The sequence below is a fragment of the Plectropomus leopardus genome, chromosome 16, assembly GCF_008729295.1.
Source record: "Plectropomus leopardus isolate mb chromosome 16, YSFRI_Pleo_2.0, whole genome shotgun sequence".
NCBI classification, from domain to species: Eukaryota; Metazoa; Chordata; class Actinopteri; order Perciformes; family Serranidae; genus Plectropomus; species Plectropomus leopardus.
This window is the reverse complement of record NC_056478.1, coordinates 10,011,546-10,038,104: the sequence shown is the minus strand read 5'-3', so window position 1 is coordinate 10,038,104 and position 26,559 is coordinate 10,011,546. Positions and strand designations below refer to the sequence as shown.

Here is a 26,559-nt window from a genome sequence, read left to right as displayed (position 1 = left end):
CTGGACCAGTTCAACGCCCAAAATGGCGGCACGATTGAAAAGTTTTGTCTGTTTTATCCGAGTTTTTCTTCTTTACAGACTATTTCTCTAGTTGTGTTAGCGACACGGAAGCGGGCAGTTTTCACACGGGTGACACGCCGGCATTTTTCTCTAACGGTTGTGGATTAAGTCAAAAACCGGGATGGCGTTTTGCTATCAGCTCAAATTCGGGCATCACTTTACCAGTGCTAGGCTAGGCTAAGCTAGGCTAGCAAGCTAACTACTTTCAGATGAGTGCTGGTTAAAAGCTTCGGTAGTTATGTCTCGTCTTACCTGGGTGTCCACGCTGAACTGAATATGAAGAAGAGGACATTTACGTAGAAATGGAGGATGATGTGAAAAAAGTGAAAAAGGTAAGTCAGGCAGTTGACACAGCTAACGTTACTTTTCATGGCAAGTTGACTAGCTAGCATGCTACCGTGCTAGTAAGTCGGACCTGGGCTAGTTTAGCTGCTAGCTACATTTAGCCGTTAAACATCAGTGAACAGATGCAAAGCACCCAAAACACAGACAGGTTTACTGTCTCTTCAGTCAGTCAGCGTTATCTTAAATGTGAGAAATGTGTAATTTACCAAATGGACATTTACGTTAAAAAAAATGCGACGTTAAGTTAGTTGAGGCGCAACAGATTTAGCCTTAAAGAGCGAGTAAATTGCTAACGTTACAAGTTAACGTTAAGTTTAAAACTTTACTGTTACATGTTAAGGATTAACGGTTAAACAACGCTTATCGAGGAAAAAACAACGTCCATTATATGAAGTTGATATATAAACAAATCAAATAATCGACTGAGCATTAAACTCATATGGAAAATAAATCACAAGAAATAAATTGCTATATAATAAATAAAAGAAAAATAACAAAAATGTCAGAAAGAATAATACCTAAATGTTTTTGTTAAAATGCAAAGCATGTTTGGTCTTCACGTAATTTAATGGTTCCTTGAAATTTAGTATCTCATTCGTAAAGACATAGGAAAGTGGTCTTACATAAAAATAAAAATCTACAGTGCATATGGAAAACTAAGAAAATTCATGGAATCTCGTTTTCCAGGCCTGGGAAAGTCACGGAATTAATAAAAGTCATTTAAAGTTTTTGAAAAGTCATTAAATTTTGTTGTGTGCAATTAAATGAATTGTTACAGTGTTTTTTAAATAGATAATCCTCCACGTAATGTAAAACCAACGTAACTAATTATTAGAGATTGGAAAATGTTGCTGTTTAAGTTTCATACTTTGATTAATATTGTAAGTATTACACTACTGTGAGATGGGAGAGCAAAGTCAATTAACTGTAAAATTAAAACATTTGGATACGATTTAGTCTGTGCAGTATGATATTGGATAATCCAAACACTTTTGGAAAAAATAAATTGGTAGATTAGCTAATTTTGTTGTTATACTAGCCTACTTAAAAGAAAATCTTGTGCCCCAATAGGAGAGCAAGATGCTCCCAAGATGCTTGCAAACTCAAAACAGGCTATCTAACTACATAAAACATACTAAAATCCCGCTTCAGGTGGAATCAATCTCAGCAATTTAGATTAAATGTCACAATTTACTATACCATTACCATTTAATATAATTTTATATATTGGTAAATAGCAGAATTAAGGGGAATCAACCTACAATTCTGTTTGTCAACAGTATAAATTGTGAACGATCATTCAGTTTTATAATGGGTCTGGTCTGTGAAAAGTGATAGAAAGTTTTGAAATTTTGTCAAAGAAAATGTGTGGAATCCCTGATTGTTTAGCCATATCACCTTTTTTTCAGTCCACCATTAGAACACCAAATTTAGTATCACTATTTTCCAAATTAGGAGTTTGAGGGTTCTTTTACAATATCCAATTGTAAAACAGTTCCCCAAAACTTCCTACATTAATACATGCAAAAAATACATTTTCAAGAGTTTCATTCTTGTATTCACAGAAAACAGTGTTGTTCGTATCAGTGTTCAATCTTTTTCTTAAAAACTCATTACAAGGATTAAAAAAAAAAAACATTTATAATTTTAAAATGAGTTTCTGTAGCTTTTGGTGAAATAGGGAGAGGGAGGTATCTGGTCATGATTCATTAAGAATAATAAAAAGAATAATAATTTATTAAGAATAATCTTTCAATGTTATATGTAATCATACTTTATAAAGAATTATCTTTAAATTATATATATATCTTGGTAAAGGGAAAATAACCAAGGTGAGGGTGCCCCTTTTAACTTTATTTGTGCATTTTTTTCTCCTTAAACATCAGTATGTTTTTACTTGTTATAGTTGATATTGATTTAATCACTCATTTTACTTGGTTGTTGTGTAATCCAGATGTGTTAAGACATAGTTTCATTGTGGTAAATAAAATGTAACCAACTGAAAATGAAAATATTGGCCATGGTTGTATTAATTAGACTAATGGTTTATCTTGCTAACAGTGAGGGTTCAGTAAAAGGTGATGCGAGCACAACCAGGTTTCGGACATAAATAACCCTCGTTGTGATGTGCAGGCGTGAGCCATGGAGTATCTGTGTGCTCAACATAAGCTGTCAAAGGCAGCGGTTATCAGTGTCAGTCATGCTAAGGGGAACCCTTGGCTGTGCTAACCATCCTGCTCTCTCTCACACTTACAATACATACACATCCTGTCTGCTGATGACGTTTGATATGGAGACAGATCAGTATGTTCAGACACGTAGCTGACATTTCTTTTATCTTTAGTACAGAAACAAGGGACATGTTCCCCTCCGTTCTTCTCATAGGTACAGGAGGAAACTAAAGGGCACCACATCTAGGCAGGACATGACATTGATAAGCTCTTACAACCTGAGCAGTTTAATGAGAAGTGAAGTGTCTGAGGTTGACATCTTTGATATGACTATCCATGACAAAAACACTAATGTGACTTACAAGGTAGGGGAGGGTGTTATGGCTGTAAAATACTATCAAGGTATTTAGGGTATTTTTGCGACAACAATATTCTTTACGAATATTAATTTCAAGAACATACAACTGCAACAAATGCGGGGTATTGATGCATATATCAACATAAATATAGTTTGCTTTCACTGAGCTGAAATTATCAGATTATCCCTTAGGTATTTAATTTGTAAACAACAGTGACTCACAGTGAGATTCAGAAAAATATACTCAAAAGTATTAAAAGTAAAAGTACACAGTGCAGAAATTTAAAAAAATAAATAAATAAGTAAAAATACAGTAAAATAAAAAGCCCTTAAAAATAAAAATCAAACATAGAAAATTATTGAAATGTTTTTCAAAATTGTCAGTGGCAAAGGCCTATGTAACTCTTTCATGTTTTTTGTGGAAAAAATATATAAATGTAAAGCAACCAGTAACTAAAGTTGTCAGATAAATGTAAAACATACAGTTTTTCCCTCATAGATATAGTGCGCTAAAAGAATATAGTGTCATTAAAAGAAAATACTAAATCAAAGTAGAAGTACCACAAATTTGTACTTATATAGAGTACTTGAGTAAATGTAATTCATCGCATTTCACCACTGCTAATAAGTTACCTACTTTTGACCACAGAGCAGATAGATTCAAAGTTAATGCATTGAAACGCTTGCCTATCAGCGTTTTAGCTTTCTATAAAAGTAGAAATTATGTTTTCAGCTTTGTTTAACTTGTTATGACCTTTATTTAGCACCTGCTGGTCTTGACTGATCACATTTATTTTTAGGGATCAGTGTCATCAGTGCTTACAGTTCTTGTATGTGCCACTTGGTGGTGATAATGAACAACATTTTGCAGATGCATCTTTGATATTCACTATATCAAGTATTAATGATTACACAGGTTCAAGACAAAGCTCAGACACCTTCATATGATAACATTATAGTGTTACTTTCACGTTTCTCGTTTAAGTATGTGGAGAAGTTAATCTGACAGTTTGACTCACATATGAGCTTGCTTTGAGCCCAGCTGGTGTGGCGAGGTCTTACAAACACTAAACAAACGAAGAATGAACAACATCCTATGCAACAGAGTTGCTGCAGCTTAGATCTAGAAAGGCAAGGATATGTCGTATATAAAGTATTTTACCTTGCCACTGTAGAAAACTTTTTCATAATTTTTTAGAAGTATGGGGGACAAATACAACCTGGATGGCTTACAATGTAATGGTAGACAAAAGTCAAATTTTGGTTCATATGTCTGTTTAAGAGTAACAGTTATGTGCGAGTTTGGTACAGTGGAGACAGACAAACCTAGAACGCATAATAATAGGTGTATTTTAATATATTTTGAACAGACAGTAGACAGAATTGTCAAGAAGATACAATCCTCTCGCTGGGGACAGAGGGAGCATTGGGCCCACTGGTAATTTCGGCAAACAGTCGTCTTGATAAAAATAAGAATAATTGGAACACTTTTGTATCACATTACACAAACACTTCCCAAAAGACAAAGCATCACATAGGGTATGAAAATGAACGCCATCTCTCATGTTATGAAATTGAAAATACAAAACAAATACAATTTAAAAAATAATAATGAAAATAAATGTATGCATTAGGAGAACCTTTTCATTTAGTTCCACCTTGGCTATGTTTAAACACTGAAAGCACGAGAGCCCTGAAAAACTAAATTATTAACTGATCAATAGGTTTTAGTAAAAACATTTTTAAGGTGAAAAAGTCAAATTCTGTGATTCCAGCTTCTTAAATGAGAGCATTATCTGGATCCTTTATGTTAGTAAACTGAATATCTTGGGGTTCCGGACAAAACAAGACATTTGTCGACATCATCTCGGGCTTTGAAAAACACTTTTTTCACAATTCTTTGACATTTTATAGCCCAAACAACTCATCGACTAATCAATTGAATAACTGAAAAAATTAATCGACAGTGGAAATAATTGTTAGTAACCTGCCTACAAAAGTATCCAAATCTCTATCATCCTGGTTATTAGCACAACTGCATTAACCATCACAGCCGGATAGATTCCTCTTAGTCTATTTGGAAATTATTTTCCAGTTTTCCTGCATTGTTCTTAAGCGTGAGAAAGTTTGAAAGGCCACCTGCACTTGTTGTCATCTTGGTCATTACAGCACAAAAAGCCGCACGTCATCCTCAGTCATGCTTCTTAGTAGACATTCTCCAAATAAAGACACTTTTTTATCTTGAGGCCTTTCAGTGGGGTCAACTACAGTAGCTCTCGTCTCACATTTCACAAGGACAAGCTATAAAATGTTAATGCACTTGTCTTCAGGAGCTGTGTACTGTTAAATAATGTACTGGTCATTGGTTGTGCTGTTCTATGGAGTCTTAAGTAAGTGTGTTCAGATGTCTAAATATCAGACAGCAACCAAATTATGAGTATGGTATAAGAGCAAAATACACCTTTCTGACCATTAGCTGCACCCATCAGTGTTGTTGGTGCATTCGCTGAACTGAGTAAAGATGAGTTATTAAAACTTAACCAAGGATTAAGGGTTGCACCGCTAACTTTTTGGTTTTCCTGCTGTAGATATTGCTAGCAAATGTCTTGATAGATTTTATGTTTGTAGAAAAAAAGTTGCCACATGGACCTTTTGATAAGTTTGCTGAAAAAAGAGCAGTTCATCAGATTGTGTGCACTTTTGAGTCCTACTGAATCTGCAGTAAAAACAGCTTTGCAGATCTGTAGTTAGCATGATAGAACACATAACAACACAGCCTGTGTTTCTGTGGTTTTGCAGTGTTGTGTATAGACATCAGCTGCAAAGCTGACTGAGTGATGCAACGCTGCAATCACATCACAGTAAAATATAAAGATCTGTAGCAAAAGTTATTACCATTACACTCTCTCTTTTGTCTGTCTTCAATCTGTGAAGCAACTTTCAAAACAAGACCTGAAAGTCACAGTTTTTTTTAAAGAGTTTCAATATTCAAAGCATGTATGCGTGTGCCACACAGGAAGTTGTGGCTAGTCCCCTTCCTGTTCTTGTGCCTGAATACAGAGCTCATGACACAGAGACAGAGACACTTCCCTTCCTCTGTGAGGGGGTTACACCCCTCACTGAGTTTGATACTGTTTGTCTGTCACCAGTTAGCAGCTGTCACCGTGTGTAAGAGGAGGCAACAGGTGACTAGATTAGACGGTGTGAGCGTAGCAGCATCCGTGGCCAGGCGACTCTTGTAGCGTGAGGCTTCATGGAGAATGAGGTAGGCTTTTTAAAATGCTTTGAATATCGAAACATGCTTGTAAATGTTATGCATAGTCTGAACACCACGGACAGTGTCTCAAGGTTTTTAATTAAGCACACTTAACTGAGCTCTTAAACTGTGCGACAGTTTTGGCATTTACCAGTTGATATGAATGATATGATTTAATGTTTTTTTTAGTGTCCTTTTGCAAGCAAAGCAGTACAGAGGTTCTAAAGTAAATACGACATTTTTAAGAGATGAAGTAAAGCGTTTGTTATTGTGTGGCAGTCCTCCTGTGGCAGTTGATATTTTGAGGTCGATGTAAAGATGTGGTTCTTTGTCATGTTTTTACTGACTTCCACTGCAAACCCCTCCGGTATTACAAAACGCTGTTTCCTTTTGCACATGCTATGGTTGACATTTGAGCAACTCGTATTAGGTAACATGGATGGCTTTACATCTGTTGTGTCTGACTCTGCAGCGCCATGAGGAGGAGCACGGTCAGCAGAATTAAAAGGCATATAAGCACCACTGTCAACAGAAGTTTGATATATTTCTGCTTGTTTTTGGGGGAGGATGTTTAACTTGTAGCTGAATCAGCTTTATTGTCTTGCCAGCCCTTTGCAACTATGTCATATATATGTATTTGACATGAACAGGCCTGTAATTATCGGTGATATAGTGCTTCATAAAGGATAGTGGTTTATAATTCAAAAAGTTTGAAATGCTACATATCCACACAAATGGAGTCTCATTCCTTATTGCAGTCAAGGTGGTTTGACAATCCTCTGATTTCTCTCATATCCTCTTTGTCTTTTTTCATTAGCCTGGTATCGTGTCTCCTTTCAAGCGAGTCTTCCTGAAAGGCGAGAAGGGAAGAGACAAGAAGGCCCAGGAGAAGGCCACTGAGCGCAGGGCGCTCCACACTTTCTCACTTTCTCAGCCTGACCACCGCATCGACCCTGACATCCTGCTTAATGACTATATTGAGAAGGAGGTCAAAGTGAGTGTGACTTGCAGAGATGTCAAGTCCTCACTCATATGTTAAAATGTTGTAGCACTATTTTTAAGGAGATAATGACATATTAGGATACAGTTTGGGTTTTTCTTTTTCTTACTTTTTTGTTGTTGTCATTGTTTTTTGTTCATCTCTTAATATAAAGTTTGTGCATGTTTTGTCCTGTCTAGTACTTGGGGCAGCTTACATCAGTTCCAGGATACTTGAACCCATCAAGTCGCACAGAAGTGCTGCAGCTCATTGACAATGCAAGGGTACGTATCTGATTGTCTATCAATGTGTTTCTCTACCTGAAGTGCCATATATCAGTATTTGGTTTTGGTGTGAGTTGCTGGTTGTGGAGTCGTCTCCCTTTTCTAGATTATAATGGAAATCATGATGTGGTTACTCAAGGTAATCCACAGACCAGTGACCAGTTTCATTTAGGAACTTTTGTCTTCTATCAAACCACACCTGCCAACTCATATCGCCGAGCAGAAGGAAGCATGCATCTACTCATGGATGAGAGGCTCGTGCTCTTGACAGTGCGAGATGTAAACATTAATGGCGTCCTCCTCAGCTTAGCTGTAACATTAGCTAGCTCAAGTGGTGCTAGGGGAGCTAGCAGTAGCTGCACGCTTCCTTCCTTATTTTTAGCAACTGGGTCATAGTTTCTGGAAAGAGATTGCTATTGAGTTTTTTAAAATATTTTTTGAGGGACTTTGAACTCCACAAACCGATTATATTCCATTGTATTGGAGAGAAGCCAGACATCTTTAAGGCCGATATCTTCAACACTCTGCAACTCACATTAAAAGCAATCTAGATTGTTAAAAAGCACTACAGGTAAGAGGAAGCACATATTTTTGATTTTGAGGTGAACTGTCCCTTTATGTGTTGTTCATGCAAACAGAGTACAGTTGTTAAAGACTTCAATGTTTTTATTTTTTATGGTAAACTCTAATAGAAAAGTTGTTACATAAGAGGAATAATTACCCACTTTGTTTGTCTGTGTTATTCCCAGAAGTCCCATCAGTTGGCAGGCCAGCTGACAACAGAACAGGATGCAGTAGTGAGCTTGTCGGCGTACAACATAAAGCTTGTATGGCGAGATGGAGAGGACATCATCCTGAGGGTGCCCATCCATGATATTGCTGCTGTCTCCTACATCAGGGACGACTCTCTACACCTCGTGGTTATCAAAACAGGTAAATATACATGAATATATGAATAAGGTTCCTTTAAATTTTAAGATGCTAAATTAAAGTTGTAAATTTGTCACATATTTAGAAAATGTCTGCAAATTTGGCAAAAAAATCAACATTTGATTAATACAATGTGACTGCGTTATTTTTTTTTCTTTCTATTTTTCAGCCCAGGAGTCAGGAGGTTCTCCTTGTCCCAGCTCGTGTCCTGAGCTCAACAAGTCTCAGACCCTGAGCTCCTTATCAGAGAGTGGAGCTGTGCTTGTGGAAGTCTGCTGTCTGCTTGTGCTGGCTGTTGATAATAAGGTATTATTTTGCATCTGCTGCTTTGTTTCCACCTGCAGTGCTATTTATTACGCGTTTCTATGTAGCACTATGGACAGTGTTAATTACATTTACGAAAACTATGAAGAAAATTATTCAACCTTTTTTTCTTGATGAAAACAAGAGGATGACAAGCTAAAAATAGATTGTAATAATAAAAACTATAAAAACTATACAAGGGAATTGAAACAAACTGAGGGCCAACCACAGTCTAAAGAGTGCTCTCTGTGTTTAAAAACCACAAATGGTAAATTTCAGAATGCACTTCAGTCTGCAGTCAGTCTCACAGAGTAATAAATTCAAATAAAGTTATAAGATGTTATTATAATTCTGAAAGCTTTCACAAACACTTCAGAGTACTGTCCCAAATACGTCTTTGCAGTGGAGCGTGTTAATATGTAACTTTGTTGTCTTTCAGGCGGCAGCAGAGGAGCTGTGTCTTCTTCTCAGCCAGGTCTTTCAGATTGTTTACACAGAATCAACCATTGACTTCTTGGACAGAGCCATTTTTGATGGCGCAACTACACCTACCAGACACCTTTCTCTTTACAGTGGTAAGGGCAAAAAAACGTGATATAATATACAGGGTTCCCACGGTCCTGGAAAACTTGGAAAAGTCATGTAACTAGTAAAAATCCTTAAAAGTTGGGGGAAAAAATTCTTTATTTTCTCTCCACACAGAATCACAGAATCAACCATTGACTCTCCGTATATGCCCACATGGCACATAAAATATTTTTAACACTTTCAGCTTTAGGGGAGGGGCATACAACTTTAAAGGGCTGTATTATTTTATTTTATTTTTTTTTTTTTTTTTAACATACCTGTTTTCTGTCTTTTTATTTATTTTTTAAGTTGATTTTCCTCTTGCATTTTTTTGGTGACTTTTATAGAAAACTTTTAAAAAGGTGATTTTTTTCTTTTAAATGTTTGGCTATTTTTAAAAGTAGAAAAATGTGGCAATTTTTGTAGAATATGTAAAAAAAATGTTGCAGTTTTTCATTTTTGTAAATATTTTTAAAGAAAACTACAGCAAAGTTTCATGTGTGTGGTGTCTGTCTGTCTGTGTGTGTAAAGAAAATGGGTTTGGAATGCTGGTTTTCCTTAAAATATCACCAAAATTACACCACTTATTAAATTTCTGATGATCCTTGAACACAGCATTATGGGACGCTGTTGTTAGCATTGATTAGAGTTTGAATCTTAAACGATTGAAAAATGTTTGGCGAGTGGGGCAAGGAAAAAATGTGCAAGGTATGAATAAATATGTTGATATTTTGGGTCGTTGAAAAGTTTTGCGATTTAGTCCATGAAAATGTGGGAACCCTTAACAAAGTGTAATATTGTTTTCTCTGTGGGTGTCTTTAGAGTTTCAAGCAACGGATGTTTCAGGAGTCAGATATGAAACCGCAAATATGATCCTGTTTCTGTTTTTTACAGATGATTCCTCAAGCAAAGTGGATGTTAAAGAGGCCTTTGAAGGAGAAGCCAGCACATTGTAAGTACACGGTTAAACCTCAGTGCTTCTATTTTGGAAACAGTGATCCAGAAAGATTTCAACACGTCTCTGGAAAAAGTGTTATACTTTTGCTTGTCAGTCACATGGGCTGCATTCTTCTCTCAGTCCTTTCCAGGTATCTATGGAGGCAGAAGGAAACTCTCCATCAGCATCCACCCCAGCATCCCCTCAGACGAAGACTGCAAGTGAAGGAGAGCTCAGCACCACTGCTGCAGAGCTGCTGCAGGACTACATGACCACAGTATGACCATTTCACCCTCCATTTCTTTGTCCATTTGCGTGTTTGAAAATGTTTGATTCAAGCTGTGTTAGCTCTTGTTTTGACTTTTCAATATCTTTTACTTCCCCTTTAGCTGCGGACAAAACTATCATCACAGGAGATCCAGCAGTTTGCCACCCTGCTCCATGAATACCGTAACGGTGCTTCCATCCACGAGTTCTGTATTAACCTGCGACAACTCTATGGGGACAGCAGGAAGTTCCTTCTACTCGGTACAGCCGCTATATTTCCTCATATGTTATGAACAATGATCTTGTGTCATATTTGTGTAAAAACTACAGTTTTTCACCTTAGAATTATGAGGTTCTATCTGACATTTTACTCAAAATTGAGTTATCCATATATTATTATTATTATATATATATTATTATTCTGTGATAACTTAATAATATCGTGTGAGGTGTTTTTTGAAGGTATATTCATATTGGACTATTGAAAACTTTGAAGCTCAATATCACTACTCAAAACTAGATAGAACCTTGTAATTCTTGTAATTCTCTCTGGTAGCTCTTATTTAATTTTTTTTTTTGTCATATCTGGTGAAATTGTCACTACATCCACACAGCATTGTGTGACACAGATTATCTGAAAAAAGTCAGGTTTCATTTTCTCCTCTGAGTGCTCTAATGGCATTTGCTAAAATCCACCTCAAATGAACAAAACAACCAATCAGAGCAGAGTAATTTGTAACACAGCTGTCGATCGCTGCTCATGAGCTCTACCTAGGCAGCACGGATCAAATATCAAAATTCTGTTAATGCTTGCTTATTTCTCACCTAAAATGCTTTGAAATACTATTTTTGGCGTATTTTTTAGCGGAGTTTTAAGTGGCCTATTATTGACTTTTATGACATTTTCACACTTTGCAAAGTCACTCAAAGGGCCGGATTGGACACTCGGGTAGGCCGATTCTGGACAATCCTGGTTTAAGCAAATATTACACAATTATTTTCATTTAAGTTGCCAAGTGTAGCTCGGACAGATATTGGTAAAAGGGCTTTTGGGTTTTCTGCACCCTCAGCCTGGAATTGTTGCAGAATGACTTAAAACTCAAGGAGCCCGTGTCAATAAATGTTTTTAAATCTGAAATAAAAGACTTAGCAGCAGATCTATAGGATGTTGATGTGTTTAGCTTGCCTGGTTGTACAAGTAACAGTTTTTTTGACTCAGATAATTTTCTTTTAATGCAAATTTTAGTGCTCGTGATTTGTATTTTGTCTCCCTTTGTGTCTCTGTCTGCGACTTTGTGTCATCACTTTGACTGTCATGGCCAGGTCTCCCTTGAAAAAGACAATTAAAGAGTTCATCTCAATGGGACCAACCTGGTTAAATAAAGGTTAAATTAATGGAAACATATGTTCTAAAAAAAAAAAAAAAAGTCAAACATTTTCCATGATCATTTGTAATATAATATATAATACCCCCCTGCAGGCCTGCGTCCCTTCATACCAGAGAAGGACAGCCAGCACTTTGAGAATTTCCTTGAGACCATCGGTGTGAAGGACGGCCGAGGCATCATCACAGACAGCTTTGGTCGTTACCGGCGTACCGCCAGCTCCGCCTCCGATTCCACCACCAACGGCAATGGAGCAGTTGGGGGAAGTGCCGCCTCAGACGAAGGCCAGGATGCCTCTGAGGGAGACGAATGGGACCGTATGATCACCGACATCAGTAATGACATCGAAGCTCTCGGTTGCAGCATGGACCAGGACGGAGTGACGCCCTGACGCAGCGGACGAAGGAAGGTATTTTTTTGCAAGCGCTGACGACACATATTGAACAGTAGGCTTGAGCTGAATGGATCAGATGAAGGTGGTCCTTAGCACTGACCTAAGATTTTGGTTAATTGTATTTTCCTCTGATTATCAAGAGGACGTTCCATAGTCCCTACGCACTCAAGAAAAACCTCAACTTATTACCACAAAAACATGAAGTCAACAAATGCACTTATGCAGACCCTGTAGATGGCATGCGGCGTTGGCTATTTTTGCATTTCAGAAGGACTTAAAGCCTCTGATATATATTTTTTAAAGTTTCTTTGATTTTGTACTCGTTTATTGGCAGTATCTGCCACGGCTGTCAGCAATGTAGCGAAAATCTCCAGAGAATATTCCGCTCTGTTTTGAATCCCCTCAAAGACTCTGGAGCCTCCATCAGAGGACTGTGTACATGTTTTCGAAGGCTAAGACTGAGGCTGTACTTGTTTGTGCTTTTGTATAACTATAGGTCAATCAGCTTCATCCACCTGGAGAATTTTGGTTTTCTTCATCTATTTCACATTTTGTGTGTCGCTGTGAGAGTGTAACATTTTTGCTATATGTAATTTTGTTTTTCAATAAGACTCGCGTACCACTCTGTTTTACACTATCATTTTTTTGTTATCAGTGTTTACTCATTTATATATTTTTGCCTTATTCAAACTGACCAAGGAAATGCTGTAAAAACAAAAATTCTCGCTCAGTTGAAGCGATTGAGTGAGGACTGTTTTTTTTTTTGACAAAGCCAGTTAGGTTATGGCTGATGTAAATTTATGATTTGTGTTCCTCTCCTGCAGGTCATCTTTTTATGTCTTGTGACATTACATTTATCTGTCATTGTGCCTTTACACTGCAGTACTGCTGCCAACTGTCTGTCTCCCGCAGACAGGTAATTATAAACTGTAACTACAGTTGTTGAGCAAATCATGGTTATTAAATAACAGCTACTTTACACTGACTGTCTGTTGTCGTTGTTAAATTACAGGCATTATTATGTTTTTTGAAAAGACACGATTATTATCCTTCAAACCTGTGTGCTGCATTATAAACAGTTTAAAGTGAGACTAACCTTGTTTAAAAGAGAATTGTGCAGGATTTGGTGGTTCTGTGAAAACTGGTAAAAACTCTGAATTAAGCAGTTTCATTTTGCAAATCTATTTTTCCATTGCTGTTCAGCTTGTCGCGGATAGGTCGCTAGCCCAGCACCTGCTAATGTGTGCTTCCCTTTTTTTGATCCAGACGTTTAGGAAGTTGTTATTGGTAGCCGAATTATCCTTAGAGGTCTCTTTTTCTGCAAAACAAACAGATGCAGTGATTCAAACTGACAAAAACACGAAATAAAGCAGTTTTATGTTACAAATCAGCATTTCTCTGATGTTTGGCTCCTCAGAGACTGGCGTTATACTGCAGCACCTGCTAATGTGTGCTGTCTTTTTTTCTGTCAACTTAAGATCTAGATGTTCAGGAGGTTTTACCAGGAGCCAAATTATCCACAAAGGACTCCTGATCTCCAAAACAAAAAGGTCAGGTGTTTAAACTGGTAAAAACACTGAATACAGCAGTTTCAGGTAAAAAAAACTTAAATAAAAAATATAAAAGAAAAGCTTTTTCCACACTCTTACCGTGAACGGGCTGCTGACCACTGACTAAAAACGGTTTAGGCCCTATCTAGAGCCAGTGTTTGGTTTGTCAGTTGTGGGCTACTGTTAAAAACATGGCGTACTCCACGGACGAGGACCTGCTCGGTATGTAAACAGCTCATTCTAAGGTAATGAAAACACAGCAGTTCTTCTTTTCAGGTGATTAAACGCTTCAGAAAACATACTTATTATATAATGTTCCATTGCTGCCAATATATTCCCGCAAATCCGACACACCGCACCTTTTAATTTGACTTTCATACCCCAAAACTGACACGAGGTGAAGGCTTTTTGCGATGTGATTATGATCCTGTCTGACTGATCATTTGCTTGGATGCACTTAAGCTGCTGTGGAACTTCAGTCTGAGTCTCATCAAAGCAATCACGCCGGACATCGCCCTCGAAGTTAGGGATTAGTTTTGTGAGTCTGAGGGACGAGAAATTGGCAGGACAGTTTGGAGTTGAGCACATTCCAGTCGGTAAAGCCACTCACCAGGCGTTTAAACCATTTCCTTCACAGATCTGCTTTCCTATGGTTTTCCTCAGTAAAAGTAAAAAAACTGGAGCGGGCTGTGTCGTGTTTGTTGTGGGAGCGCAGCAGAGGTACAGGAGTGCACGCACAAACTGGAACACTACACCTGGGTTCAAATAGCCACTTTGGCTTGAGACGCCGTCTGCCTTGAACAAAAGGATGAGACAATCGAGAAGCCGATGATCTCACCTTCTTTCTCATCGCACAAGCAAACTACTCTCGGTTGATTTGCGACAATGTTTCGTCATTGTTTTGGTACAGAAGGAGAGTAATGATTGTTTTTGACATGGTCTCGCTGTAATTGAACCGTGTCTGCTTTCTCACAGTACTTGGCCGACTCCTAATTGGCCTCCTGCAATTCTCCTCTTAATCCAGTTTTAGAAAGAACAGAATGACTCACTGCGGCACCTCATTCGAAGCAAGTAATTATTAAATAGATCAGCTGCTTTAATTAAGTCATTAAAAGATCCCATGCTGCTGTGTTTACGACAAGGCTGAAGCTGGCGCGCCTGTCGTGGCTGCCATCACCTTGACTGATCATGCCTCAGAGATAAGAGTCAGATGGGTGTTTGTTCACTTTATTTAATGACGACATCACTGTGGTGAGGAATGAAAACTTGAGATTTAAGCCTTAGAGGTAAATGGATTAAATGTTGAAGTATGTGATTATAATACATTGGCAACTTCAAATGTACTAAACAGTGATAAAGGAAATACTGATAATGAGCTGTTTATTTAAAACCCTTTGAAACCTGAGCAAATTGGCTTTATTTTAAAAAACAAAACAAAACAAAACAAAACAAAACAAAACATAAGGTGTCACTGAGGAACTTAAGAAATGGTCCAAAAATTGGCAGGATATGAGTGAAAAGTTAGGCCAACATGAAGTAACTTTAGTAACTAATAGATTACCTAAAAATAAGCCAAAAAGAGAAAAAAGTATAAAAATATACGTAATAAAAACCTGTATGTTGAAATAAAATAATATCAGAAGAAGAAAAAAAGAAAATTACATAAGCATATTAAAAAAGGAAAGTGTGAAAATAAAAAAAAGAAAATTACCTTTAAAAATAAGCTAAAAATTAAATTAAATAATCCTCGCTGAACATGGGAGCTGCTGGTCTACTGCTGCCTCACTCAGTTTTTTTGTTTATAATGTGACTGGCTATGTACAAATGATCAATTTTTGTAAAGTATTCCTTTAAAGGTGGATGACATAAGTACCTGTATAAGCCCAATCAGAGAATCCTTTAGAGTTTTTTTTAAACATCTTTCAGCTCATTGTTTTTTTTTTACTGTTTTCATTGACACTCCTCACATGAAAACATTTCCAGCAAAAAAAAAAATCTCTTTTATAGATGCACTGTACCTTCCTGCCCAGCACAAAATCCGTCCCCAAGCTAAATCTTACACACAGTGCGAAGCCTAATCCAAAATGAAAAGAAATATGCAAGCAAGGGGCTTCTCCCCAAAATAAATTAATATCCCACATTGAAGGCTGTGGTTAAACCGCTATTTTTAGCTGCAGGACATGTTTAATATGAAGTCCAGGAGCTGGTCCAAATGTTCCTGTGACCTTATAAATCTATTTTCCAACAACCAACACAGTCGGACTCAGTGTGTCGACACTCCAGGGGTTTAATTGTGCCGCTGCAACTGCGCCTCGTTTCTCCAACAAAAACAGCCCGATCCTTATTTCTGCACCATTAAAAATGAATGGTGTCATTGCTGGTTAAGTGTTTTCCAGTAAATCACCGACAGAAAAGTCTTAGCTTTTCTAAAGTGGAACAGATGAGGAAATTTTGTCATTGCATTATCCAGGTCAGCATCCTTAAATATTTGTTTTTACTTATTTTTATTTACTTAGTTTATTTGCACATACACGTGTAAAGAAAAGACAAAAAAGAAAAAAGTTAAACACTGCAGGAGAGGTTAGAGGTCAAAAATGGCTTATGGAGATGCTTCCCCTATTAAGTAACAATAATCATTCACATAAAGTAAAAAAAATTAAAACCATTGCACAGATTGCATAATTGATTAATGCTTTGAAACCTGAATAAGCAGCAGCCTCCTTTTACAAGCTGTTTAACCCTTTAAAACTTCAAACAAATTGAAAAATTGAAAACATGGGAAAAACGGCAGTGAGCAACTATGCAAGAAATGTCCCACACGTTTCAAGATATTAGTAAAAAGTGACAAAAATGAAGACCTGATTTTTTTTAAAGGAGAACATAAAAATTGGAAAAATGTACAGAGAACTATATTCATAATTATTATTATTTTTATATATGTTACAGAAAAAAATGTATTCCTTTCTTCATTTTTTGCACTTTTTGAGATTATTTTCTTGTTTCTTTTTTACTGTTGTTTGTTTTTGTCTCTCTCTCTTTTTTTGCTTAATTTCAGGTAATTTTCCTTTTAACTTTTTCTTAAAATTATTTACTTTATTATTATTTTTTTATTACTTTTTTTTTTTTTTTTTTACCAATAGCTTGCTAATTTTTGGACCATGTCTTGTTGAATTGCTCATTTCTTCCTTTGTTTTTTGCAAAAAATCAAACCAATTTGCTTAGGTTTCAAAGGGTTAAGATTTCAAGACTAAGCAGTGATACAAAATTGGAAAAAATCTACAATAAGTTTGTATTTACAGGGTGAAATGCATAACAAATAAATCAATGTAGTGCTAGAAGAAAAAATGTTCCCTACGTATTGTGTTCCTCTTTTGCCTGCCATCTTCTTTACAGTAAATCTTTGCTGAGATGTGATGTGCCAACGAGACACTCCTACACAAAGGCTCGGCGTGAAGATGAAGTCTGGGATGCTCGCCAGTCTCACCCTGCGGTTCACCTTGCTGAGGTTTCTGTCAGTCATTCATCGCTGTTTGCAGCTCCATCGTGGTGAGAACTGCGTTGCTGTGGTGTTACATCTGTTATATTCCTGGAACAGGATGGCAGCTACATTCCCAGCCATGAACGTCAGAAAAAAAGCTAGACTAAAGTAGACTAAAGGCAAACATAGAAAATAACTAACTGCAGCCTTCTTTAAGATACATAAGAAATTGAGGATATAGTGTAATTTATCTAAGATTTTCATGATTTTTTCCATCTTAAACCAACTAATTTTTTGCATCAGGACTGTGTTTGGTACAGTGTCTGGTCTTCATGCTTCAGCAGCAGCGATGGTGCCTGATTTTGTGCCTGTCAGGTCATTTTGTCATGCAAATTAGATGTTTTAGGCATGAAATTAATAAAATGGAAAACTCCAGGGACAGCTGTTGGGCAGAACTGGAATTTAAATGAGCACAAAGTACTTGTTTTGGGGTTTTTTTTTTGCAGAATAAATTGTCTTGGATTTAAAAATTGTTGCAGAGAATTTATTTCATTATATTATAACAGGTGAAAACGACAATGGGCAGAGAAAGAAGAAATGACCCAAACATTTGCAGGAAATTAGTAAGAAGTCAAAGAAAATTACCTGAATGCTTTTTTTTTTTTAAAAGAAAGTTAGAATAAGTAAATGACCTGGAAAAAGTGGTTAGCATTATAGTAATTCTGTTTCAAATATGTTATTATGATAATTAGAAATGTAGTTTTTCCCAAGCTTCTTTTTCCACAGATGTTTACCACGTAGCTTATTTAAAATAATTTTGTAAATGTACACATTTCTTGCGATTTGTTGAACATTTCTTGCCAAATTGCTTGTTGCCTTTTTTCCATGATTTGAAAGAAATCGCATCAATTTGCTCTAAGGTTGCAACAATATGAGAATCTTATGGCACAATAACAGTCTCAGAAAATACTGTGGTTTCATGGTATTAAAGAATTATTATTATTAGTATTATTATTATTAGTCAGAGGGACCCAGAAAGAAATGAAAAAAGAAGGGTTAGTTTTGGTTGAAGAAATATTTTATCATTACAATAATGACTTGAAACCATTATTTTAATAAAAGTTTGTGTAAAAACTCTTCCTTTTTCAGTATGACAACTGTCAACTTTCATATCACGGTATTTCTTAAAATCAGTACATCGCTGCAAAACTTACTTGCTCAGGGCTCAAAGGTTTAAATACATGTAAAAGTCTCCTGAAAGCAGCACCAAAAAAGTGATGTTGCTCCAGTTTAAAGAGTTAAAAAGTATTTTGACAGAACAGAGAGAGGGAAAAAAAAGAAATTGATCGCCAGCCAGCTTGTTAGTAAAAAGTGTGTGATAGCCCCCTTTGGCAGCCTTTCAGTCAAAAGGAGTTGTGGCTTTCAGCAGCGATAAGCCCACATAAAGCTGGAGCTCATGCATGAAAATCTCAGGCTCAGCAAAGTCATTCATGACATGCCACTTCGGGCCCTCCAGATGGAGAGGGTCGCAGGGATCGGCGAGTCGGTAACACCAACTGTCACACGCGAAAACCCATGACCCCTGTGTCCATGTCTTCACACATATTTGTGTAAACAACCCGGGCTCCCACAGGTTCAGGAGCCCAACTGTTTACACAAGCTCTAGTCGGGACAAAAATGACAGAGAGGCTCGTGTGAAGGCTGGAGGTGCCCAATTCATGCCATTCTCCAAAGCTTAAAGGAACAATTCACCCATTAAATGATCATTTGTACAACAGTTACATTATGTTGCATTCGTGAAGAAATTTGTTTTCCTTGCACGCTTCGACAGCGAGCGAAGAAAAACAGAAAACTCTTAATGAATCAGATTGAAAGAGGGCTGCGTTTACCAACAGCAAAACTAGATCAGAACATACATTTACAAACTCTCAGGTAACTCGTGCAATATCATCCAAGTCTCATTTAACCAGTCATGCGCTCAGTTCTTCCCAAACACATATTTGTTAAAATCTTACTATTTAAAACACTTTTACATGAGGATATGCACTCTTTTTTAATTGTAACCCAGCTGGCAGAAAACGTTCCCACGACACTGACTAACGTTACCCACAAGTTGCAATAATGTTTTCAAGAAAACATTTTATTTTAATATTCAAGAAACATTTTTTAGGATGTTTATCATTACAAATAATGATTCTATAACGTTAAATGCTAACTGAGATGTAACGTTATAACTGTAACATTTTGAGGATATTTTGGTGATGTTGAGAGGTGTCAGATCATACATTGTTCTTTTATAAAACATTCCCAAATGTTACATAATAACAAAGGAAGAACATTTGCAAAGCAATATTCGTAACTTATTATTGAGGATAGTGTTACAGACCATTTTTAATGAAAATGTAATGTAATGTAATAATTAAAAAATTAAAAAATTAAAGTTCTTTGATGTTTATAGAGAATGTTACCCTAACTTTAAGAAGAACATTATGGAAAACTTACTGCTGAAAATGTTACTAAAACATTCTGGGAACTAAAATAAAACTTACTGCTGAAAACGTTACTAAAACATTCTGGGAACTAAAAGAAAACTTACTGCTGAAAACGTTACTAAAACATTGCCTTGTACCATTCTCAGAATGTCTAGAAAAAATAAATAATGAAAAAAAGTATGGTGTGAAGCAGGTGGATCCAAATGCAGGAGACTGTAGGCGACAGTAACTAAAAAAATCCTTCTTTATCCATGTTGGAGCAGGGAAACTGCAAACTGAACATCACACATTAAATCAAGAAGCCACCAAAGACTGAACTGAAATCCAGGACTTATGCTGCGTTGAGACAGAACTTGTGAATTTGTGTTTACAACATGTGAAGTCAAAGTCGTGCTGTTAAACTGGAGCTCTTGGAAAATACAAGGTCATGAATACCACATCAGGGGCGCTCATATGGTCACTTTTTGTGAACACGACTCCATTTGAACGTAGCATTAAGTACAAACTGGTCTGAGGAGGGGATGAAGTGCAGCTGTAGAAAAAGGGGCCTTGAAGCTCAGGTTCAGGGGAGTGAGGTGATTAGGCAGAAGAGCAGGGAGGGAGCTGATTGGCTGAATCAGGAGCAGAGAAGGACTAACGGGGCTGATGCAGGACAGGTGTGTGGACGGGCTAATGAGGGACAGGCAGCATAGGAACACAGTAAACAGAAACCCAAAAACCAAGAAAACATAAACTGACCCAGTAACAACAAATACAAACTACTCTGTGACTTAATCAGTCGGTCCAGTCTTCCCCAAAAAGTCATCAGGACACTGACTGACAGGCATGAGAGGAAAAACAAAGTTTCCTTCATGAATTCAACGTAACACAAGGTGAGTAATTCATATGAATATTTTTTTTTCATTTTGTTGGGGATATAAAGGGATAATTCGACATTTTGAGAATTTATTTGTTTTCTAGTTGAGACTTTGATGAGAACTTTTGCAAAGTTTGGATGGCTGAGTGCCAATTTAGGGAGCGAGCATATGATGACACGGTAAAAATGCAGTTGCGCGTTGTTGAAGACACGTAAAGCTGCAGCCACACTCCCTTTGTAATTTTCGTAGCGTACACGGCACTACTTCTTCAGACTGATTGTGGCAGCAGTAGACCAGCAGCTCCTGTGTTCAGTGAGCTATAATGACTGTTTATGTCAGTGGCGGCTTTGACAGGAGCATAGATGGGGAACTGAAGCCGTAAGCAGAATGGGCTTTTTGACAGAAAGGTAAAGCAGAGAAAACATTATAAACATAATGTACACTTTAACTGATATTTATTTTTTAGGTGGCTAAAATATGTTGTGGCTGACCGCTGTCCACAGCAGTACATTGCTTAGCTTCTGTGACGGACTTCAGCCTGCTTCTCCAAACTGTGGGCATGCCATATGACATCCACTATATCTAATACAGTGACTATAGATAAATATCCTATACAACCCCACTTTAAAATATCTGAACCATTCCTTTAAAAGTCAAGCGAGCTGCTTCCCCCGTCTGCAGTCTTTGAAGTAAGCTAAAACGACCGGCTGCTGGCTGTAACGGTATAATTAACTGATATATGTATATCACAAGTATGGAAGCCTTAAGCGGCCATACATTCACTCATTTTTTTTCCTCCATTTTCCAGAGATAACAGGATAGTTTTCTCAAGATCTCAAGATAACGAAACTGCGTTTTCCCGAGATAACGACATATTTCATTTGAGATCTCAGGATAACAAAACAAATGTGACAGGCCTGAGATTTCCGTCACACGTGACATGTCATGCGATGATGACTAATGGATGCCCTGGCCATTTTTGTAGATAAGCTGTTTGTTTTGTGCTTTTATGCTTTTTATTCTAAAATATTTTTAAAACGAATGAAAGAATGAGTGAATGTTAAAACACAAATGTTAAAGTTACAGCAGCTGTCTGTCGAGCTAACTTGATGGCTCGGGACCTCACAATGTAAATCACTCTGTTCCTCTCACTCAGTTTGTGGTTGATATTCTCTTACTCATCTGACATTGCAACACTATATGATGCTTCAAATACATTTTCTCAATGAATAACCTACTATTACAGAATTGTTGCAAATGATTTATCTTGGGGAAAATGGAGGGGCAACAAAAGAATTAATGTCTGGCCATTTAGGGCTTCATAAACAAGGACTTCTCAAACAACTGTGGTTAAAACAATGAACGAGCAGGTTTAATGTTAATATAGCAAGATACGTTTTCCTTTTTTTTGTGTATGCCTATGTTTCCATGGTTCAGTGAGCACATCATTACACCTTGTGCTGATGACAGACTCCCTTCCTGTGACAAGTCTCACCTCAAGAAAACATAGGAGTGCACTGGTGGAAATTTGCTGCGATTACGGAAAATTAAAGGCTTGAAAAGCAATTTGTCCGCCTTCTTTATGGATTATATATTTCCAGTGCTTTTGTGTAAACATACTAGCACTAACAAGGTCAGAAAAGGCATCATATTTAGCCAAACCAGTTTTAAGGTATTTTTCAGTCTGTTATAGGCTCAGAAACCCAAGATCAAGTTGACATAGCGGTTGTTTTCTTGTCAGGTGACTCACTGTTCAGGGGACACTGCAAACTGAGACAAAAAGATTTTGATAGATCTGATTTAGATTGCATTATAATATATCTGGGCCACGAGGAGGGGCATCTCAGACCTTGTAGCTCCTTTTCCTGTTGCATGGTCATTGGAACTATACTGGACTCCAACTTCATTTGCTCGTTTTTCAAACCCCCGCACAGAAAATGAGTAAGGAAAGGTTGACTCCAATAATAGAGCCCATCATATTTGCTGTCATTACAGGAGGCTCATTACAAGATCCACGTAATCATGTCATTTGGTGCACACAGAAGATCTCCATTAAATATAATTCAATGTTTAACCATAAGACTAAACCATGTTTTTGTTTCAGACAAACAATGCAATCTCAATGGTTATTTTCTGGTTTGAATGCAACAATTAGAGTGAAAAAAAGGACAAAGCCTCAACCAAAAGCTAAATGCTACTTTAGTTATAAGACGCAAACCTTAGCAAAAGACTTAAAACCACCGAGTATAGTGTAATATGACAATCATTATAAAGACTAAATCATCTTATTATATTCTACAAAAAACAGTGATACAAGTCACTTATTCAAATATACATTAGGTGTACATAGTGAACGATTTCTGTCAGTATTAAGGCATCTTTTTAAAGGGATAGTTCAGTGATTTTCAAGCTTTGAATCAAAACAACGTGAGACGTATGTGTGAACGTTCTTTGATCTGACCAATGCGCAGATATCCCTCCTCCACCCACAGCGTAACACTGCCAAATTACGTAATTTACACCATGTAGTTGTCGGTTTTCTACCTCTTGGGCAAAAACAGCTTTTTTCTCAGTTTTCTCTGGTCATGTAGCACCAATCACTACTTGTTAGCCCTACTAATTAAATGTTTAAAGTGTTTGGCATAAAGAGGTCTGAGCATGAAGATAAATCTTGGCTTGCAGACAGAAACCACGAAAGGCAAACAATTAAGTTATCTGGAAATATTTTGGGTTACTGGTAACAGTGTGACTGATGAGGCTTAAAACGTGGACAGGAATGGGCTTGAGATTGCTTTACTGGAATTTAAAACAGCAAGTCTTCTGTTTCAAGTCGCTCTAAAGGTCTAAATCTGCTGCGGTTTTAAGACAGAGAGGTTTCCGTATATAGCTGCCATGTATAGTTTAGTGGCAAACACACTATATATGTCCCTACTTCACTCAAATTCTTCTTTCTAAATAATATACATTACCTCAATCTCTCGCTTTAATTACAGGGACAGTGAAACAGGGTTTACATTTCAGTTCATCCTCCCAAAATTGTGGTCAAAAGCTTTTCACCACAATCTAACAAATGCTCAGGGCTGTCATGTCGCACTGGAGCAAAGGTAGTATTAGACAAGCTTGTTTTATTGTCAGGATTTTCCTCCTGAACTGGCATCACTGGCACTAGCAGAGCGAGAAACGGCGAGAGTTAATGTTCATCTTGGTGACGCCGATGAGTCTCAGCGGGGCGGAGAGGCCGAGCCCTGGGGTGACCGGACATTCGCACAGCAGGTCCGACAGCTCGTCCCGCTCCTCGAGGCCAAAGGTGGCGTCATTGAGCATCCGGCGATGCAGGTGGCACGTCTGCTCTATCTTTAGCTTGTTGATGTCGTTGCGGAGCCGCATGAGCTGCCTCGCCAGCTGCTGGTCCTGCAGGCGCATGTCTGTCTGATAGAGAGAGACAGAAAACAGTGGCGCTCAGACACCCTGCTGATTAACTGATTCATCACTTTGTCAACTAGAACAATAAAACTGAATAACAAATAATATTAACTGAAAACAATATTTGTTGCCTTAAGTGTTGCAATGGCATTTTCATTGGTGGTGTGACTTTTTTTATCGCAACCCTTCTGTAGCTACTGCTACTGTGTTCAGCGAGCTAAAATCACTGTGTTTGTCAAAGGAGTCTAGTGGCCTTGACGAGAGCGAAAATGTGAAACTGAAGCTGTGACGTCCTCCCAGTCAAAATGGGCTGTCTGCGCCAAGGTAAAGGATTTAAAATATTCACAATATATTGACTTATAGGTAGGACTTTTTTATGTGTTGAGAATACATTTTGCTTTTGCCCCCGTCCACAGGTACTCCTGACTGCTTCTCCAAACTTGAGGCATGCTGACTGGCATCTACTGTAAGTAATAGACCAACCACTGATAAATACCCAATACAACCCCACTTCAGAAGTACTATCTCTTTGCTTTTTGGTAGACTGCGTTCCCCTAAGACAGAGCCAGGCTTGCTGTTAGCCTGTTTCCAGTCTTTATACTAAACTAAGCTAATAGTTGCCAAATATTTACTGTACAGACATCAGCATCTTTCATTCTCCTCTTCTAACCCTCATCAAGAAAGCCAACTTCCCAAAATGTCCAACTATCCCTTTAAACACATATTTTGTTATATCCTGAACTGTTACCTCTGACTATGTTTTTACAACTAAAATGTAGACATAGTTGGCATTATGTAGAAAAATCTAAAAGGAAAACTAACAGTGGGACATCCACGAACAAGTTTCTGATCATAAGCTCTCTCAATTTTATCGCTTACGTGTCCACTGTCTATGTGCAAGCGTCTGTGCAAAGATCATAATCGGCTCTCTCGTCCACTGTCTTTGTGCAAAACGTTGGTGGCCACATACTGTGTGTGAGTATGATTCTGCCTCTTACTGTGCCTCCTTGCGTGCTCAGTCCAAGCTTATGAACCATGGGTGAATGTGCAGAGTAATTGAGCAGAGTAAAAATGATTACACTTGCAGAAACTGTGTGTACTATTGTCGGAGTCCCAATTAATCTCACTCACTAATGTGAATGAGATTCCTCTGACCGGTAATTGGTCATTGTGCTCACTGTTAAATTCTAATTAGCTAAGTAGCAGGAAGCTATTTTCTATTCTAGCCTTTAACTGCACAATTATAAGGCTCTTCAAATTAAAAATGTAAAAGAAAGTGTTGATTTCAATCTTAAAAATCTAAAATACTGTTTTACAAGTTTTAAAGCAAATCTTTGAGATAGGCCATCCACGAGATATGACGTTGAGTAATGATCAGAAAAGTGGAGTTTTTTGCAGAACACAGCGATGTTGACTTTGACTGTTTTGATATAAAATGCCATCACCCTAATCGTTTTAATCCTAATAGACAATTGAGTGAAATTTGATCAGAATTATCATATGAATTCTTGAATTATGGCCAAAAACATGTTTTGTGCAGTCACTGTGACTATTTTTTGGGATATCACATTCTTTAGAATTCAATACCAGTGATCACGGTGACCTTGACCTTTGACCACCAACTTCTACTCTGTTCATCCTTGACTCAAAGTGGACTTTTGTGCCAAATTTGAAGAATCTCCTTCAGGGCCTTCTTGAGATATCATGTCAAGAGAATGAGACGGATGCAAGGTCACAGTGATCTTTGACTATCAAAATCAGATCAGTTTATCCTTGAGTCTAAGTGGACGTTTGTGCCAAATTTGAAGAAATTCTCTCAAAGCATTCTTGAGCTATCGCTTACGTACGAATGGGACAGACAACCTGAAAACACGATGCCTCCGTCCACGACTGTTGCTGGCAGAAAGCCATAAAAATGTCTTAAAATAGATGATGAATTTGTACACTGTAAAGAATTTAAGCAGCGTCTCACCAGTTCTCTCCTAAGCCAACTGAGCGCTTCGTCGATGTTCTCAAATCCCTTCAGTACACCTGATGGCAATTTGCGCTGAATCACATCAGACTTCACCACAGTCTCTTTGGGAGTGACTACATTTCCCTCAGACTCCACTTGGATCGGACCTTTCCCTGATTCGGACTCTCTGAAGCTTTCAGCCTCGAGCCGGGCTTTCCACTCCAAGTATGAAGGTCTCCTGGTCTCCAGTCTAAGTTTCTCCGTCAAAGCCTTCAAGTTCATGAGATGGTCATCTGTGGGCAATTCCTCCTCACATTCTGCTTCCTCCAGGACGCCAGACTTGTCCACAATAATCTGAGGAGCTGAGGGAGCGTCCATCATTAGTCTGCTAAATACAAAAAGCTCCTTCAAAATGTGTCAAAATATAAAGTGATATCTGCTCTTCATTGGTGGCCTCTTTCGTTGTTACAAATGACCATTGTTGTCGTTTTTTTGTCCCTCCTGCTTCCACTTTATCAGGAAAGTCAATCTTTAAAAGCTCCTTGAAATCTCCATTAGTGTATTTGCAG

General features: G+C 37.6%; 2 protein-coding genes across 3 annotated transcripts; one reads left to right on the top strand and one right to left on the bottom strand.

Moving 5' to 3' along the window:
- Nucleotides 1–17: 17 nt before the first annotated feature.
- Nucleotides 18–13,215, top strand: ccm2 (CCM2 scaffold protein). Of its 2 annotated transcripts, none has more exons than XM_042504006.1 (10): nucleotides 18–392; nucleotides 7,008–7,184; nucleotides 7,370–7,453; nucleotides 8,203–8,386; nucleotides 8,553–8,689; nucleotides 9,126–9,261; nucleotides 10,148–10,205; nucleotides 10,332–10,467; nucleotides 10,580–10,718; nucleotides 11,938–13,215. In XM_042504006.1, exons 1-10 carry the CDS (start codon nucleotides 363–365, stop codon nucleotides 12,231–12,233), a joined length of 1,377 nt encoding a protein of 458 aa, XP_042359940.1. In that variant the 5' UTR covers nucleotides 18–362; the 3' UTR covers nucleotides 12,234–13,215. The 2 variants fall into 2 exon arrangements, with proteins under 2 accessions (XP_042359940.1, XP_042359942.1); XM_042504008.1 differs by lacking the exon at nucleotides 18–392 and adding an exon at nucleotides 6,034–6,199.
- A 9,792-nt stretch (nucleotides 13,216–23,007) lies between these two features.
- Nucleotides 23,008–26,559, bottom strand: fam167ab (family with sequence similarity 167 member Ab). Its single transcript, XM_042504026.1, has 2 exons — nucleotides 26,009–26,559; nucleotides 23,008–24,042 (listed from the first exon to the last, which is right to left on the bottom strand). Exons 1-2 carry the CDS (start codon nucleotides 26,369–26,371, stop codon nucleotides 23,779–23,781), a joined length of 627 nt encoding a protein of 208 aa, XP_042359960.1. The 5' UTR covers nucleotides 26,372–26,559; the 3' UTR covers nucleotides 23,008–23,778.